Below are 20,087 nucleotides of genomic sequence, written 5' to 3' on the forward strand. Positions count from 1 at the left end.
GAATATTTATCTTTTCTTAAATCACTCTAGTGTAGAATAGTGGTCAGAAAATTTTTTTCTGTAAAGGGACAGATTGTAAATAGCTTAGGTTTTGAGGGCCATATGGTCTCTATTACAACCACTGAACTTTGCCATACCACTAAGAAGCCTTAGACAATACACAAACAAGTAATGTGACTGTTTCCCAGTAAAAGCTTATTTACAAAAACAGAATTCAAGATCCATAAGGGTAAGGATTTTTTTCTATTTTATTCACTGACATATTTCCAAAGCATAGAACAACGTCTGATACATAGAAAATGCTCAATAAACATTTGTTGAATGAATAAAAGGACGAAGGAAGTTATACCTAATATACCTATACCATCCTTTATGGCCTATGTAAAAGAGCATTCAAACAATAATTTGATTAAACATTTAAAAAATTATATATTTTTTTGTCTCACATTTTACAGATTTGACAAAACAATATCTTATTAGAAATCTATTATCCATAGATAGATATAGCAATAGTAACTGAAGGATATATTACACATTATCAAAATGTAATGACCCTCTAGGAATAATTTTGCATAAAGGGAAAGGATGAAGTTACACCCCCTTTGTTTTTTGGGTGGGTACCTTGCTTATATGCAATATTTTGCATCTAACGGAAACTACACACCCATGGATTTTATGGCGTGTACTTGTTAAACACAGTCTTGAGCACCCAGCTAGGTCACAACAAATGTCTTAATCACAAGTAGGCAGAATACTGCCTCATTAGGAATGCATCTTCCCACATCCCTTCAAGTAATAGCTAAATAATTGCTCTATTTTATTATGGCTAAAAATCCCATCCCAATATATAATCACCTTAGGCATTAAAAAATTCACACTTCATATTTTTAACATGTTTCCATTAGGAATATTTCAATAGCTGATTTTTTTTTCAGTGTTTGAAAGAGTAATTTACTTTTTCTAAAATAGAATCAAAAGGTGGAGAGAACTAGAAATGTATAAACATGAAGGATAAAGTGATTCCATGGGTGTAAGTGAATTCCATGGGCTTATTTTTGTAGTTGGTTTTAACTGTAGATGGTTATAAGCCATCGTGAGGTATTAGAAAAGGAAAAAGGTGGATGAGAAAAACTCTATGTGAAAACATTTGCAACAGTTGTTCCATTTATTGTGACAATGAAAACCTTATGATGAAATCTCCTTTGTTAAGATATAATCGAGGAAACATGTTCCTTGTGTATACTTACTGTAGAAAGAGAGGATAGAGGTTAGCAAAAAAAATGTGTATGTATGCGTGTGTGTGTGTGTGTGTGTGTATTCACACGCATACATACACAGATATAGGTCGTTTGACTGTTACTTTACATTTAAAATAGAACTTGTACATTTAAATTCAAAGAGGTATCTAAAATTATTGCCAGGGCTGCCTGAGTGGCTTAGTCAGTTGGGTGTCTGCCTTCGGCTCGGGTCATGATCTCAAGGTCTTGGGATCAAGCCCTGAATTGGGCTCCTCATTTAGTGGGGAGTCTGCTTCTTCCTCTGCCTCTGCCCCACCCTCTGCTCATGCGTGTGTATGCATGTGTGTGTGTGTGTGTGTGTGTATGCATGTGTGTGTGCGTGTGTGCGTGTGCGCTCCATCTCTCTCTCAAATGAATAAAATCTTCAAAAAAATAAAGTTATTGGCAATTTTAAAGATAAAGATAGAATAGACATAAGATTGTCCTCCAAGTATTAAAAATTTTCCTTTTTTAACTTTTGAAGAGTGCTTTTATTTTTTAATTTCATTTCTATTTTAATAGCACTGTGTACAGGGTAGCATCATCATCCTTGGGCACATGTTAGAAACCCAGGGCACAGAAAGAACCCAGGGTGTACTCTTTTTACCAGTCAGTTTGCTTTTGAAAACTTTTCACATTATTTGGGTAGGACCTCATTTTATTCAGTTAAACGTAAAATGCCAGTGTTAAAATTCCACGTGAAAGCGTGCCATAAGTAGATAGATGGATGTAGACAGACACATGGAGCAATCATTTCTGAGGAGGAAAGAAATGAAGGAAAAGTGATGTGCTATAATGAATGCTTCACGTATTACCTCTTCTGAGAAGACTTCTCAAAGGAATCCCATTTCCATGATGGTGATGGTTTCTTTACATTTCTTTGGGGGAAAGGAATGAATGTTTTTGACCAAATACTGTGCTTGGTGCATCATTTATTTATTTACCCCGCAGTATTACCTGAGTAATTACTACCTGGTACACTTCAAGGATAATATAGTGAGAGAAAATCCATAAAGCTTTCCTCTCAAAGAGCTTATAGTCTCCTGGAGGAGACAGATATGAATCCATTATTAATCAGTTACTCACATCAATACGTGTGTAATTATAAATTGAGTAAAGTATTTTTTTTTTAAAAGTGGGCTTCTCTGAAGGCATCTAACAACAACAACAAAATACATTATAGATCACTGAGTCAGGGAGAACTTTCCTCAGAAAGTGTTGCTTGAATTGATAACTGAAAGACAAACAGGAATTACCAAGATGAAGGGATGGCCAGAGGGCAGCGATGGGGAGTGTTTTAGCGCAGAGGCGCTGAGATAGTTAGGTACATAGAAACTCTCAGAAACTGTAAAGCAATGTGATTAAAACACAAAAGCCCATGGGAGGGTTGTGTGAGATGAGGCTGATCGGCAGGCAGGGGCCAGAACACGCAGTGCCTCCTAAGTGAAGTGTCCACTTTATCCCTGTTTGCTGCCACAGTATTTTTAATGTCGGTTGCCCAGTGTTCTGTTCAGTTTAGTATCTATCTGAGTTTTTTTGGTTTACATCTCATTAAGATAGCCCCGGGGAAGTTTGGTAAGCTCCTCTTCTACCCTGTTATGTCTCTTGGGGTGCTGTGTGAGAGTCACATGCACAGTGACAATTCTGACTTTCACAGGGGCTCAAATATGGAAGACAACCAGCAACGTCCCACTGCTCTTTCTAGACCCTATCCAGATACTGTGCAAGCATCACGTTCCACTCAAATATGCTCAGACTTCAGGGGGTAGGGACAGCTACCTTCTTCATCATCACAGGGTAGTGGCAGAAAGATTCAAAATGGCTGCATTGGCAGGCACATTGTGCTCTATTCCAAATCACCGGTGTTGTGTAGAAAACAAACAAACATAAACTTTTGAAAATAGATTTTTGAATAGAGCTGTTTTATAGGTCCATCAATGAGATGAAACCAATTTGAGTGATATTTATTACCTACTTTGATTCTTAAAAAGGTCCAGATTTTGGTGATTGATAAATGAATATGGTCACCCTTGTGGAAGGCTTTGTTAAAAGTTTTGGATTTGATCCCAAGAGCAATAAGGCCAAGAAAGATATAATTAAGGGGTAAAGAAATGTTCAGATTTGCTTTTCCAAAATATTACCTCAAGCATACTAATGTGTTGTCTTAGCATGTCAACTTGATGGACTTTTTGTGAGCAAAGTGTCTCCATTTATATCCCCTCAGTTACCAGCACAGCCTTATCTGGGTCTTTAATACCTGATGAAGTTTTGACCTATTCTGAAATATTCAAAGTGTTGTCCTTATTTTTTACCAGGTTTTTTCTTTTCATACTTCCTGTACTTTTATTTTGATTTAATACTATCTAGGTTGATAAATATTAGTAAAATAAAATCACAAGGATTTTTAAAAGAACCCCAAAGACTTTTTTTCTCTAAAAAAATTAATCTTCTAAGTAGAAATATGAAATTAAGGACAATTAAAAAATGGGTGAAGCATTATACTCACGTTTCAGCTTTTTCTTGATGAGAGAAAATGAAAAAAAGGAATTTGAACAATTAGATGTCAAACAGGGCACTGGGAATTCCTCGTGGATGAATATGAATTAATAGAACAGTAAACCTCCAGTCTATCTGTATTCCACATATTGACCTTAAGTCTGATGTAGTCATGATTTTAGGTAGGGCATTTTGGTTAGTTGTTGGATATTCTTGTCAAGACTTAGATAAAACAAAATAAAATGGGGGGAGAGATATTTATAGTGGACAGGATTTCCCTCATTTTCAACAAGATGGAAAGTAATTTATTTTGACACCTTCACTAAGTAAAATAAAGAGTTGAAATTTTATGAATATTTTCTAGAAGGTCTGTAGTTGCTAGGGCTTTCACAACCTCCTCTAAAATCATTTGTGGAATCTGGAAGATGGGGACAGGTGCTTCATGGGCCTAAAAAAATCTGCTCCATTCAAAAGGAAAGGATATGTAGTAGCGAAACTGCAGAACGTGACTCTGGAAAGTGTGAGCTTGCCTCCACCACTCAGTAGCCGGGCGATTCTGAGTAAATTGTTTAAGCTTGCTGAGCCTTAGTTTTCACTTATTTGAAATACAGACAAAATGGTGGCTGTTACCCAAGTAAGTGTGGATTAAGCCCTAATGACTAAAGGCTGTGCCCTAACAATGAACAACTTGGGCTCTCTTTTTGATCAGATATCATCAGGAGCCATGTTTGTTGTTGTTCGTTTGTTTTTAATCAGATGGAATTTAAATGTTCCTTTCTTGGGAAACTCTGAAACTAGACATGACAACACTTTCCTATGAGAAACAAAAATCAAGACAGAGCAGAGCCACACAGATAGTCCATTCTCTCAGAATAAGCCATTTGTATTTTGCCGAGAATACTGAAGGAGACCAAGGAATATAATAAATACTTAGAGGGAAGATTAAATATTTTCTCCGGTGTAGAATAAGATCTCTGCACATCCTAATAAAGACTGATTCAAAGGGCTCACTTTTGTTGCAGACCAGCGTCAGCAAGGACATTGTTTCACGCTTGGAGGAAGATCAGAGGTTTTACAACCATCAGAACATGTACCGAGCTTTTAGCCAAGTTTAAGGATTTTTATGAATTCTCGGTGAGTAGAAGCTTAAAGTTTTATCTGTTGCTTACATAAGAATGTACATAATTTGCTTTAGTGTAACAAGTTCTTCTCGTGGAATTGGTGTATTTCTTTAAAAAGTTATAAATAGCAGGACCCCCATAGGTATTTATAAATAGATAAGTCAAGTTTGTAGTTACTAGATCTACGGAAAATCTAGTAAAACATTATCTCTTACTAACTGCTATTACTATTTTTATTTTTTTGTACTACCAAAGCTTTTCGTGAGGATTAACTGAGGTGTTAAAAGGGTTTTGTAAAGATTAAAAGACTATAAAATGTGAAGTGAATAATAATTCTAATGATATCTTGCAACTACCAACTCACTTTCACCGTATTTTGATGTAACATCCTTCACTGTAAAGCTATATTTATTAAAAAATACCAGTGATGAACCTCACCTCGGCCAGTTTTTTCTAATTGGGCTTGAGAGACCCAAGGGATTTTCTTCAATATATTTTTTTGGATCTCTAATTTCTATAAAGTTATTCAACTTTTATGGAATTTTTTAGTACAAATCCCAAGGAGATTTTCTGTGAAGGTATTTCCAGTTAAGAATATAACTCCCATAAATGAGAATACATTGAAAACTACAAATGTATTATTTATATTAAGTTTTTTTTAACTTGTTCTTTTTAAAATTCTAGCTGCCTATTGTTTCAAGAAGGTTGGAATAATACAAAAAAAGTAACAAAATGTTACAGGCACTGAATGCTTATTAATATATAATATGAAGAAATGGTTAGAATTTTAAAATGCCTTGAACCGCAAAGGTCACTAACAGATGCATCTAACAAATATGGTGCCATTAAATTAAAAGATGTAATGAAAATGTTGATGCTGCTATCCACAGCATGTGAAATTTACAATGGTTAGTGTCTCTAACATAGCTTCAATGGGGTTATCCAAAGGACATAGCCCAAACTATGATTTTAATTTTTTCTTATATTTGCTGTTTAAAGAAAGCTGCAAAATGCACTCCTATATGAGCTGCTTAATATCCAAGTCTAGACTAGTGGTTTCTGATGGAAAGAATCTGGGATATCATGCCGCATGGGATATGTGGTTGTACTGGAGACTTCTTTGGTTGTCATGTCTAGGCAGTGGTGGTAGTGGTGCTATTGGCATCTGGTGAGTAGAAGCCAGAGATGCTGCTAGGCTCCCTATATGCACAGGACAGGTCCTCCAATAGAGATCTGGTCCGAAGTGTCAATAGTGCCATGGTTGTGGAACCCTGGTCTAACATAATCCTTCCCTTGGGTCTATGTATTCCAGTTTAGCTATTTAGACACCATAGTAGACAATGATACCTAGTGTTAGCAAAAATGTCAGAAAAGGGACATTCTCAAATATTGTTGGTATAAGTATCTATTGAAGTAAATGTTTTGGAAGCAGTTTGTAAATTAGAAAATCTGTCTCTACTTGCATTTCTACTTTTAAGAAGCGTTTCTTAACAATTTTATATAATGGGTATATGTAACTATATTGGAATAAGAGTTCTCTGGACATGTAGTATGATTTATAATAAGAAAATATCAGAAACCAATTAGATGTTCATTGATAAGGAAGTGGTAAAATAAATTAGGGCATAATATGGATAATATGCAGTGATAAAAATGGTAGAATTGTATATTAAACAATGAAGGATGAATATGATATATTTCAGGTTATAAATGATTCAGGTTTTTGAATTTGTAATCAAATTTTTTGCTTAAATTTATATAAATGTGTGTGTGTGTGTGTGTGTGCGCGCACATACCAAAGGTCTGGAAGGCTGCAGAGCAAATATTAAGAAAAAGAGTAGTCATGAAAAATATGAGTGTGGGACAAAATATCCACTTGTTACTTTACATGATCTTATAATATTTGCATTTGTTTCAAACTTGGGCAATTTGTGAAATTAAAAAATGTAATAAGAATAGCTCACATAATAATAAATATACATAGACCTTGTCTGTTGCGTAAGGGTTATGTGAAGAATTCACTTCTGAGGAGGTTTTACTAGGCATTTCCTGGTGAAAGGGAATTAAGAGATTGCAGACATAGAAAGAACAATTAGAGGAGGCCACTACAAAGAACTGAGTGGAATTCTGGCAAACCTAAAAAGAAGGGGGTAGGAGTCGTATATATGGAAACACTCAATTTTAAGGGTTGTGATTTAAATTCAAATGAAAGTTCACATTTTTAAAAGAAAATGCCTTATTTGGACATAGCATAATTAGTATTTGCCTCAATCAAGCAAATTCTATTCTTCAATACTGAATATGTCTATGGGAAACTTCAGTTTCTACTTAAAAGTTAAATTATTTTCGCCAACTCTTTTTTATATTTGTGTACTTGAATCTAATCGCGTGTGCAGTTTTAGTTGAAAGGATTCAGCATTAAAGATTAAAATTATTGAAAGAAATGAATTATGGAAATTATCTTCAGTTTGCAGCTTGCTTTACAAAGATTTAGAAGCCTCTTTCTTGTAGAGCTCAATCTTTCAAAAGCATGGCTAGGGCATTTTATGTGTAGTTACAATCTTAACATTCTAAATGTAGTGATTCGTAGATAGAATCCGCAGGGTCATTGGTTCATACTTCAGAATTCTAAGGGATCCTTAATATTAATGAGGCAACACCTGAGGAATTACTTTCATTTGATCAATGCAGGGAAGGTTGCTGCTCAAATACCTAAATCGCTAGCACTTATCAGAGTAGATTAAAAGCCTGAATATTCCTTTGAAACAACATACCTAGGGATAGAAAAAGCCACCAGTGCTGATCTCATTCAGTTCTTACTCATTTACATATTGTCCTAAAGGCATTTTACATTATAATCTTAAACCAGACATGCTCCAGGGTTCCATTCATAAAAACAAGCAAATATCATTTGCAGGACCTACTCCCTACTCTGTGGAAGAAATTCAAGGATTCCATGTATGAATGACAGGTGTTGCCATTGTTCTATAGAGACACCTACTCTGGAGTACAGGTCTTTCCAGATTTGTTTAGAGAAAGTCACAAAACCAATCTTATCCCTCATTGAAGGCTAGGCATAACAAAATCACCACTAATCATCTATTTAGATTTGAACCTTCACTTACATTTTGTCTTTATCCCGTCTTTTTCTTCTATTAAATTTTTATTTCCTTTCTTAAGATATTTTACACTTTGTTTTAATTTCATTTAAACTTTCTCTGGCAGAGTGTGCTAGAGACTTTTAACTAATTCCAGGAAGTAACAAGCATGTATGTTATAATCATATCTTGCTATAGTTTAACAAATGCTGTCATATCTTCACCAATATTTTAAAAATTAGGATCTATGCTTAAATATATATATATATATATATATACACACACACAAACACACACACACACACACAGACTATATTGGCCAAACATACATTCCCTTGCATACAATTTTCTGCTGTGCAAACCATAGCTTTAAAATTTGTCTTTATTTTTTAATACAAAAAGCATAAATGAAAGAGCCAAAAATCGTCCTCCAAATGATTGTGCATTTTCCTATTTTAAGTTTAAAGAATGGATGTTCTTCCTAAAACATTTCATTTTGCTTTTACCGTAGCCTCGTTGTGTAGGGCTGGCACTGGTATCTTTACTTTACGTATTAGAAACCCAGGACACAGAGCAGTCACATTTCTTAAGGATCTCACAGTGTTTCTTCCTGCCTCACTTATTATTATGGTCTTTATTAACAGATTAATTAAAATACAGAGACAATTATTAAAGACCTGCTAAATACTTCTATATTCTGGGGTGACCAAAAGGAGTCAGTTTTATAATCTAGGGTTCATAGAGAATGCAATGTGAATGCTGCTCTGGAGAGAAAAACTGCAGTTTACTGAGTAGAGGCCAGTCAGGTTGTGCACCACAATGCCACTGATTATTGAGCAAGATGTGGTCAGTAAATGAAGAAACTCATGGCTCTCTTTGGGTGTCTGGATGTAGGGGATAAGTAGTGTAATGCACACAGAAAATTACCACGTACAACAAAACAGAGCATTGAAAGCACTATGGAGGGTTCGAATAAAAAGTCTATGGGAGTACACTGGAGAAAGAAATTAGTTACACATCTGGAAATTTTTCATCAAGTCCTGTATTAATTAATGATAAGATTACAGGCAGAACTGTGCACAAGGTGGTAGGATTATTGAGTGCAAAGGACCAAGAAAATATTCAAGAACAGCAAGTATTCTACCAAGGATGAAATTTTTGGAGGACCTGTTTTGTGGGGTTATGCAGTGTGAAAAAAAATAGCTGAAGATAGACTGGGTTCAGCTACATCACTGAGAAACTGACATTCCTGCCTTTGGAATTTGGCCTGTAGGTGAAGGGGTATATCAGCCCTGGAATTAAGAAAGCAGGCCACGGATTCAACTTCATGAATGTGAGTTTCAGCTCAGATACTTACTAGCTGTTAATCAAGCTGTGTAATCACTTTATACCTCAATTTTTCCAGCTTTGAAATAAAATAATTATGCACATGCATACACACACACAAGCAGCCATCATTCAATTGTTTGAGGGATTATATTAAATGTGCTAAGACATGGAGAAGAGAATGTTTAGATTAGAGTCGGGAATATAATAGGGTTTAACATTAATGTTATTTTTTTTATTAATAGTTGCCATTGTTTGAGCTGAGTTTGGGGCAGTTTTTTATGGACAGGTTAAAATGAAATTGGAGAGAATGGCAGCAGAAAGATAGGTCAATAAGGCAACTGCCAAAGAGGCAAGGTAAAATGAAAACGTGGTTCTAGTTTCGAGTTCTAGCATCAGTATTTATCTGTAGACCTAGAGCCTTGAGCCAATCACTTAACATTTCAAATCGAATTCTATTTTTTATTAACTAGAAAACGGGATAGATAATAACAATGTGGGTGATTCAAGGAGATTGAGTATTAGCTGTGAGTAGTAGCTACTTAATAAATTGTGAATTTTAAAAAATTCCTGTTATTAACACTAGAATATGAGGAAGGGATAACAATAGTTTGATCCTGAAAGTAGAGAAGAAATGGATAAGTTTATGGAGAAAGATTTGTTAAATAATTAATGGCATCTAGACTAGGATGTGATGAATCCATGAAATGATTCTTGACTGTTCTTTTTTTTTTTTTAAGATTATTTATTTATTTATTTGAGAGAGAGAGCACCACACATGAGTTGGGGGAGGGGCAGAGGAAGGCAGAGAAAGAGAGAAACAGATTCTCCACTGAGCATAAGCCCAACCTGAGGGGCTGGATCCCAGGACCTGAGATCATGAACTGAACCAAAATCAAGAGTCAGAGGTTCAGCCAACTGAACCACCCAGGCACCCCAGATTCTTGACTATTCTTAATAACAGACAGATGATGATAATTTTATTATTTCTGGGATTGTCTTACGCACAATGGTGACCATTTCGTTTGTACCCTTTGTTTACCTTCAAAGGATATCTGTTAAGTTTTGGAGGCTCTTGGTTGACATTTAAGTTCACATTAAGAATTGGCTGTAAAGCCAAATTTACCTCTTGCCCCATCTACAAACAAGTTCATCTATCTCAATGAAGATTTGTTGAATGATTATCATTCTTATATTGATCCCTCCCACATTTTATCAATATCACTTATATCTCATTATATGTTGTTCTTTGTCATTTGTTTTGTCTTGCTTTATCCTCATTGCTACTATAGTGGGCAAGGGATAATTCTTATATTTCCTTTGTTCTCCCATCATGTCCATACCACCCAATTAACCTGGCAAACTTAATTATATGGCTTGGCATCCTTACCTACCAGAGTATACCCAAACATAGGATAATGTTTTTTTTGTTTGTGTGTTTGTTTTTGAGGGAGTGTGGGAGAGGGAGAGAGAATCTTAAGTAGGCTCCATGCCCACTGCAGAGCCCAACCCGGTGCTTGATCTTACAACCCTGAGATCCTGACTCGAGCTGAAATCAAGAGTTGGATGCTTAACTGACTAAACCACTCAGGCTCTCTGGGATAATGATTTTCAATTCAGTAGATCTATGTAGATGAGCGTGGGGCAGCATAGTCGGTTCTCAGATGCTATCCCTTCATTGATAAAGCTCAACTCTTCTGTTGTTGGAGGCTAGAAGGGCCTGATTATCTCTTGCTGATAGAGCCTCATGACATCACTTTGGTTTAGTTTTGTTCTTATTATTGCTGGTAATCTTGGCTTATGCGATGGACTCTACTTAGATAGTATATGTGATTTTCTTGGTGTTTATAGAATTTCCTTTCCATCTTGGCCCCTTCTGTTCTTCAGAGAAGGACAGTCATACCACCATTTAACCTCACCTTTATTCAACCCATTTTTTTAGTTGTGTATAATTTTGCTTTGACTGGCAACCTTCCGGGCAACTCTACAACTTTTGTCCACATCTCTAACTTTCCTGTATTTATAAAATAGCTCAAGTTTTGTGTATTCCTTCCTCATTTTATTTCTAGGCATGCTATCTAATAATCCATTCCTTTCTTGCTGTCAAAAAATACTCCAGTAGGCATGCAGTTTGGAGAAAACTCCAAACAAAAATAGGTCTAGTCTCTATATTCAGATTTGGCCCAAAGTCAGGGGATGTATGTCAAGCTTTCATAAAAATTGGCTCATTATACTCTGCTGTTCTATATCAACGAGACATGAAAATCCAGTCACACTGGCATTTGATCTGGGATCAGAATGATAATTTTAGTCTTACCATATTTCTGATCCCATTCTCTACAAACCTTTCAGAGTACTTATCTTTACAGCTTGACTTCCAAAAGATAGGGGAGCCCCTGCTTTTTTTTCACTGGCAGTGTAAAGAAAAGCTTTCATAAAGAACACTGCACTCCTCCAAGGGCAAGGACTCTTTTTTTTTTTTTTTAAAGATTATTTATTTATTTGAGAGAGAGCAAGAGGGAGAACATAGAGGGAGAGAGCACAGAGGGAGAGGGAAAAAGCAGACTCCTCACTGAGCAGAGAGCTTGACATGGGGCTCGATCCCAGGACCCTGAGATCATGATCTGAGCTGAAGGCAGATGGTTAGCTGCCTGAGCCACCCAGATGCCCCTAGGACTCCTAATTCTAAACCAGTAACTCTGGGGCTCCCATCTCCAGTCTTCTTATTGGACTACAGCTGGTCCTACTGTCTCTTTATCAGACCAATGGATGTGTAACACCCAAACTGTTAGTGGCCTTTTTTCAAATGTTTGGTGCCCAATATTTCTTTTACTTCTGAACTAAAGATGTATACTATTCTGGCACAATAGGATGTATCTCACTTAACACTGTGTCATACAACTAAATAATCACATTTACAACATATAGCTGAATAATAATAACAATAACAAACAGTAATAACGGCAATAATAATAATAATAATTAGCCACTATTAACCCAGAAAACCAGGAATAACTAGAATAAATGAATTCACTTCTGTTCAGTAATTAAGGAATTTCTGCTGCTTTTAAAGATACTAAAAAAGGTAAACATCATTCAGTTTTAGAGTAAAACTGAGGTGCCTCATCCATTTCTTAAGTAGCCTGACCCTCAGGTTAAATGGAATGATTATCATACTGAAACTATGGAAGATAAATGGGTTCATTAATTCCAGACAAGGACAGTGTGATGTTATTCATTTAGGCTTCTAGGAAAGTTAGCAGGACTCATTTTTAGATAAGCCCATCTAAAGTCTGTGGACTTCACTCTAAGATAATCCAAAGTTATCTTTTCCTTTACATAAGCAAAAGTAAAAAACAATTTCAGGGAACACTTTCCATTTCTTACTTAAGAGAAAAATACTCCTATTCTTCTTGTTTTGACTATAATTTCTAACCCACTACTTTTCCTCTTAATTATAAGAATTACTGATCTAAAGAACTTTCACTTGTACAAAACAGTATCAGAGACTGTCCATTCTGTAGAGATGGAACCAGTAAAATCAGAATATATAGAAAGCGTGTTTACAGAACATACTCCTATCAGGGCAACCCATGAAAGTATGTGGAAGGGACAACATTCAGTCTATATTCTCATGTGGGTTGAAAATTTTGGGATTATAATAAACTAACTCTGAGATTGTTTTAGCTGAAATCTAGCCAATGGTTTCTTTCTATATAACTGGATTCATTGGGAGAATTATAAGCAATTTTCTGTGATGATTAGGAAATACAGCCTCTGAATGTACTTTATTTCACCCATACCATTAAAAACTAAGCCTTGGTGAAGATTCTCTGCATACCTTTCAAGTCTTTCTCCATTTAGGAGCTTCCTTACAACCACAAAAATACAAGGGCAAAGAGTGAGCAAAAAACCAACTTGAAAAAGCTAGCTAGCTTACGGTGAAAACATCTGGGACAAAGTTGTCCAAAATATTGTCACAGCTCCTCTGCTGACAATCCATTCCATTCTAGAGCCTTGTCAGACCTCCCAGATTCACTGACAGACTATTATATTCAGAATGGCTTTGAAAACTTACAGCACTTAGAAATGCTCTTGAGACATCTAAAAATGTCTTTATTTAGAAAGGAACACATAACACCTGCCAAATTTGTAGGTTTGAAACCACTTCCAATAAGGATTAAAAGGCCCTCTTCCTCACTGAAATGGGACTATCAATATACGACTTGTCTGCTCATGAGAAATAGTGGGTTCTTGTCTCTGACGTCGCAATTTAGTTTAAAATCACTTTCATGATGACAGGGTACATGAGGATGATAAAACTATAAAGATGACAGTCTAATGTTCAAAGATCACTGATCATTGATAAAAGATTAAATAACGTAAACATCTGAAATGCCAGATTATCAGCTGCTTGGCAAACTCTTAGTATTGAAGTATGCTGAGACACTACTGATAAGTGAGAAATGCTTTTCCTACCTGTTATGCAGAAATATCTCCTCCTCCAAGAGGGGCAGATGAATTGTAATACCTCTGAATTTAAGATGTATATATATATATATTTTTCCTCAATTGTGATGAATATTTGTAAAATGTTAATCAATGACATACTGTAAAGTGCTCAAAATTATTGTTTTCCTTCAGAGGAATGCCCAATTGCTGAGAATTTTGATCATCACTTTTTCCAAACAATGTTAAATATACGTACAAGAATGATTAGACATGCTGGTCCTATAAAACTCCAAATAAAGTTGTTCTCTGTGCTAAGCCAACATCTGAAAAGTAAATAATAAATCTATGAATATGTTTGTAAGTACTTCACAATGCAACATTTTCAATGATATATGAAGCATATTCAGAATCAGATTTCAAACACTTATGAGACCATCTTAACTCACACTTTGGTGGTGCCGTAATATCTATATCCCAGTGACGCTGAAAAGCCAACCACCACCGCCGGGCTGAGATAGCCAAAGATATAAAAGTTCTTGTGCAGAAAGCCCTTGTTGTAGATGACGCCCACGACAATGAGATAGAGGTGGATGCCTTCAATGCACATCCATGCAAAGGCAGCTAAAAAGAAATAATGCAACAGCCCGGCGATGATCGAACAGAAGAGCTAGAAATCAAGGAGGGAAAAAGCATAAGCCATGTATGTTTCACATTAGCATAACACAAAATCCTGACTTTCTCCTTAAATTATGCCACTTGATATAATGCTCGATCATGTTAAAATATCCTGGTCGAGTGCCAGTTTTTAAGATGGCTCACTTCCGGCTGAGCTTCGTCAATGTGAAGCATCAGTTGTGAAGCAATCCTGTGATCGAACTCAGTTACTGTTCTTGTCCAGAGAGTTATGCTTTTATATTTATTTCATGTGAAAGTTGTGGATTTGTCACATGTAAACCATGATAGTTTAGTGACTATGCTATGATTTAAGTTAATTTCTGTTTTGGAGATGCCTTTACTCTCCTTAATTTTATTCATGCTCAAAGAATGAAAGTTATTGCTAATACTGTACCAAACAAAATAGAATAAGTATCTTGATTATTGCAACAAACTTAAGTTTACAAAACAGACAAACAATGATATATTTTACAAAAATATCCATTATGGAATCACTTTAAGTTATAAGATTATCAGGTAATTTTGAGATGGATTTCAGTCAAATATTATGTATTAGTACTTACTTCACACATAGAATTGGAGTTAGGCTTATAAGAAAAAACAGAAAAAGAAGTAGAGTTACACACTTCTGTGATAATAGAACTAACAGTATCTATTGCTGGAAAGAGAACATAATACACACTTACACACCTATTGCACTTATTAAAAAAGAGTACAATCCAAGCATAATGACATTGCATACTGAAATATGTTGGGGAGTACTGTATAAGGTTGGGAATAGAGAGATCACTGGTGATCAAAATTTGGAAACTACTTTAGTGAGGATGTGAGATTGAAACATGGCTTGAAAATGGGAAGAACTTGACAGATGACATAGAGTTGAAAATAAACACCCTAAGGAATAGTTTGAAGTAAGGGTAAAGGGAAGATGAAACTGAAGGAAGAAATAGGCATTGGAAGATAGCGGTATATAAAATTGGCAGGTGTTAGGACTACCACTGCCGAATTAAAAAACACACACACACTCCAGATTTGAAGTTTATAGTCTAGGGTGTACTATTTAAAATAGATGTTTGGTGGCATCTACTTCAGAAGAAGACCTTGAAAACTAGGGATTAGTGTCTATATTTGAAAGATTTCTAATAGGGATGAAAATATGGAGGCAGTTTAATGTCTTGTGACCCCAAGCACGCACTTCTCCAGTCTCTACCTGCCTGTGCCATGTCACTCTGGCTCAGCGTCTTCTGAAAGGACTCCTTGCAACCATGCTGAGCTTTCCTGAGAATGGCACTGCTGTGTAAAATGCTTCCACCTACTGCTTGTCCTTTCTTCCTTCTCTCTTTTACTCGGGTTCAGATCTGCGTCTCGGTCTGATGGCTCTCCAAGTCTCTCTCTTCCCATTTTCTCTCAGCCATTTTGCCTAGTTACTTTATTGCAAATTTAATCCCATTTTACTGTCTGCTTCTAGGAGGACCCAGACTAACACAATATAAAAATTGTTTGGTAAGGTCTTCCATCAGTAATGGGGGGAATAGGTAGTTAGGAAAGTGCAGTGACTTGATGGAGCCCATTTGTCATATTTCAACCTATGAATCCACTGCTTTTATATTCAGTCCCTGTGTTAAAATAAACTTTTTATTTCCAATTCTCTCTTTGTTCTTTTTGCCTTTGTTTAATGCCCACATAAAAAAAAAAGCAAAAAAAAAAAAAAGGCTATTTTTCAGTTTGTTGCTAAGTTTTCATTTGTCCCAATGATCCATCATAACAAGGGACATTGTGCTTAATGGAATTGACAGAGAGGTTTTAGATAGCATTAGCAAACTTAGAAAAGACTTAGGAACAGAGCATATGGTATGTTTGCCCATTAAGCTCTGAGTTATAATTCATGATTCTATGACATATATATTTAGGAAAGTACAAATTTAGAAAACAAAATAGAGAGTAAAGGAGATCTACATACCTTATTAGTATTTGTATTGATCCCAACAAGAAAAACTAGTTCAGCAAGGAATAGGTTACAGCAGAGATTTTTGTGAATTGTTGTTCTGGTGCTTTGAATTTCACTGAAGAACCAGAAGGTAAAAATGCATATGGAAAGGCAAATCAGTGAAATAATTATTCCTAGTTGAGTGATCCTTGTAAGAATATTATAATCTTTAATACCCTAAGGGAAAATAATAATAAAGCTGTTAAGAGAATAACTCAGTAACTTGTCAAAGGAACTACAACATATAATGAACTTCCTTTTTTGGTGAAACATTAATCAAAATGTTCATAAAATGTAAAAATACAAATGTGCATTTAGATGAGAAAACTTTTGTACCTTTGAAAATGCTCAATATTCAGAGAAATATGATATAAATCATGTAGCACTTTAAAAGTTCTGTAATTAGTGCTTTTTTTTTCCCCTGGGCATAGTATATATTAGTATATGGTTTAACAATGTTATCGTCATCAGTTTCATGATATTAGAAAGGCAATTCATTATTGTAATGTGAAAATGGTTAATTAAAACAGATTTATCAGTGGTAATAACAAGTCTTATTTCTATGCAGCAATTCGTCTAAAACACATTAAACAAAGGTATCAGAAATGCTGAATAGATAGAATATCAAAATAGTAAAGTTGAGAGACTTTGAAATGGGAAAAGTTGGTTTTATTCTAACCAGATGAATATTTATATCTTATATAGAGAATAGAGGCTTCTTTGCTTACTTAACTTCAGGAAAAAAATCTTTATGACTGACATTACAGTTAGGCAGATTTATTTGGCCACTTTATATATTTGATGGATTCTCAGTAGACATGGAATTGAACCTGTAATTTACCGAAGATTATGATACAGTGATATAAAATAAGAAACTGTATAGTGTAAAAGAAAGATATTACTGCTGTGAAATACATAGCATGGACCTATTCACTGTAGAGAGATCTTTTGTGCTTAAAAATCTTGTACACTTGTACATTATTAAAATATTGTGATAGTTATAAATACGCTAATACTTATTGACCAGGTTTCAAATATTTTTAACTAATTTGTAATTGGTAAAAATAAACTTTCAATACAAAGGCAAAGGCCCTTAAAGACCATGATACGTTAAAATGTGTAAGTGGCTTTTAAAAGCAACATTAAAAATTAAGAGTCAATGGCTAGGTATTTAATGCATAGCCTACTAGCTATCATAGACCAGATAAGTCCTATACAAAAAATAACCTAAAATCCAGTCTAGATATGTCATACAAGGCAGGTAAGAAAGCAAAGACTAAAAAAGATAGTTTTGGGGTTTTATCAGTTAACTAAATATATTTGCACCCAAAGAAACATAAAAAATTAATTCTCTTGACTGAGGTAAACAAGAAAAAAAAGAAAACAGGCAGGTTTATGAATATGAAATGATGGGAAATTGTCTTACAATGGAAGAACCAGAAGACATCAGAATTGCAAAATGTGTCAGGTGTTTACAGCGGCATGAGGTGTGGGTCTCATTTGAGGACATCAGCTCACAGCCCTCCAAAGACCAGCTGCCGTTCATGGTGTCAGGCGAGTAGCTCCAAAATGCACATTGACTCCTATACTTATCTGTGGTCTGAAAAAGAGACATTTTACTGGTGCAAAAAAGAGAAAGAATTATACATATAGTATCACATTTCTCATATTTAAAATACCATTTCACATATCAATATAATTAAAACCATGCCTAAAAAGTAAAGCATAAAATCAATGGTAATAAATGAATGCTGGTGTTCTGTGGAAGAACTGAAGTTATTGCAACAATGCTATATTTTATCAATTCCCGTGTCACAAAAGTTGTGAGAATTATGTGTTATCAAATGAGATCATTCAGGATAGCACATGACATATAATTATCATACGATCTTTAATAAATGTTTACTGTGTATATACTGGATATTAGTCATTGATCCAAGTACTAAAAATACAATACTGAACAAAACAAAAAAGGTTTTTCACTGCTGATTTTAGATTCTCATGAGATGAGAAATTATTATTATTATTTTTTAAAAAGATTTTAGTTATTTATTTGACAGAGAGAGAGACAGCCAGCGAGAGAGGGAACACAAGCAGGGGGAGTGAGAGAGGAAGAATCAGGCTCCCAGCAGGGCAGGGAGCCCGATGTGGGGCTCGATCCCAGGCCTCTGGGATCATGCCCTGAGCCAAAGGCAGATGCTTAATGACTGAGCTACCCAGGCGCCCCAAGATGAGAAATTATTAAACAAGAAAAATAAGCCAGGGAAAGGAGAAAGAAAGTAGTGGGGATTGGTCTGAGGAGGTCTTTCTTAGATGATGTTAAAGGAAATACCTCAATGAAGTAAGAGATAGAGAGTAAACCCTAAGACTTGGGAATAGAAGGTTCTGGATGGAATGGAAAATGGAAAAGCTCTGAGTTGAGACTGGATAGGAATCTTCCAGAAACACTGGAAACCAGTATAATTTGGTTACAGTGAATGAGATAAAGAGCAGTTGAAGACAAGATCAGAGATAGAGATGGCATAGACTGTAGGATGGTTGTTTAATAAATTGACTTCTCTTTATCACATTTATATTAAGTGATCATAACAATATTATGACAACTACTTTTAATATTCCTTTGAGGTAATGGAGAAGTATATATTAATTGGTGAAATTGCAAATAAATTATCAGGGAATCAGGAAACTGAAGCTGTTATATATGAGATAGCTTCTATTTTTTTAGGAAAACAATGGGATCCAAATTTTATTCCCAGAAAGAGAGAAACCATGAATTAGGTAGGTCTGTCGTCAAAAGAAAATGATAAAACTTCATAGTGGTCATTAATTTGAATGGGAAAAAGATTTGAACAGAAAGGAAGATTAAGGATAACCAAGTTTTCCCATGAATTTCGGTGAAGAATTTTTATTTAAATGTGTGTTGTGTTGTGTTTTGCGATTGTGTCAGAGATTGGTGAAGTGGGCTGTCCTTGGCGTCTCTTCAGCTGCCAAAACATTCCCCTAGTAAAAACTGCAGAAAACCCATCAGAGCATGTGAAAGAACAATGCTTTGATTCTGGTGTCAAAAGGTCAGTTAGCATCTAAAAATATCTAAGTTTCCTTTCCATTCTTAAAACATTTCACACCCTCTTCTGAACATAATGCCTACCAACCTTTAGGTTTGAGCTACTATTTTCTTGTATCTTCTATACAATGAGTTTTCCTCTACTTTAGATGTCTTTATTTACAGTGACACATTTGTATTGTGTGTAAGCATATACGTTCTTTTAGTCCCCTCCTGTCCCTGTAAACACGCAAATGCAATTGTCCAGCTTCAAGGCTCTCCAAATGGAGCATCAGAGGTACTTTAATCATGTACTAAGGCTGAAATTCTATTGAAAGTCCAAGAAATCATCAACTGTGAAAAAGCAGCAAATAATCTATGATCTTTATTTTCCTCACTCATTTTTAGGTAAATAAAAAAATGGAATACTTAGTTGTTTCTAATGTTTATTATGATAGAGTTTTAATTATGTACGAGCTTGAAAGGATTTGGAATAACAATAAAGGAATAAAATGGTTTCAGCTAATTTCTTTATAAAAATTGTAAACTTCTCTGTGATTTTATTTTAATCAGCATTTAAATCCCTGCAAATATTATTTTAAATGGCAATTA

The 20,087-nt window shown here is 35.2% G+C and overlaps 1 protein-coding gene across 1 annotated transcript in view; it reads right to left on the reverse strand.

Moving 5' to 3' along the window:
* The window catches only part of ADGRL4 (adhesion G protein-coupled receptor L4), a 106,074-nt gene that overhangs the window by 14,299 nt on the left and 71,688 nt on the right, over positions 1-20,087 (reverse strand). Inside the window, exons 10-13 of the mRNA XM_045801936.2 lie at positions 17,859-18,032; positions 16,406-16,609; positions 14,217-14,437; positions 14,027-14,093 (exon numbers count right to left, since the gene is read on the reverse strand). Coding sequence (XP_045657892.1) covers positions 14,027-14,093; positions 14,217-14,437; positions 16,406-16,609; positions 17,859-18,032 — 666 coding nt within the window. The remainder of the gene's footprint in view (positions 1-14,026; positions 14,094-14,216; positions 14,438-16,405; positions 16,610-17,858; positions 18,033-20,087) is intronic.

The sequence above is a fragment of the Ursus americanus genome, chromosome 12 (genome assembly GCF_024610735.1).
Source record: "Ursus americanus isolate L20-20 chromosome 12, mUrsAme1.1.p, whole genome shotgun sequence".
Classification (NCBI taxonomy): Eukaryota; Metazoa; Chordata; class Mammalia; order Carnivora; family Ursidae; genus Ursus; species Ursus americanus.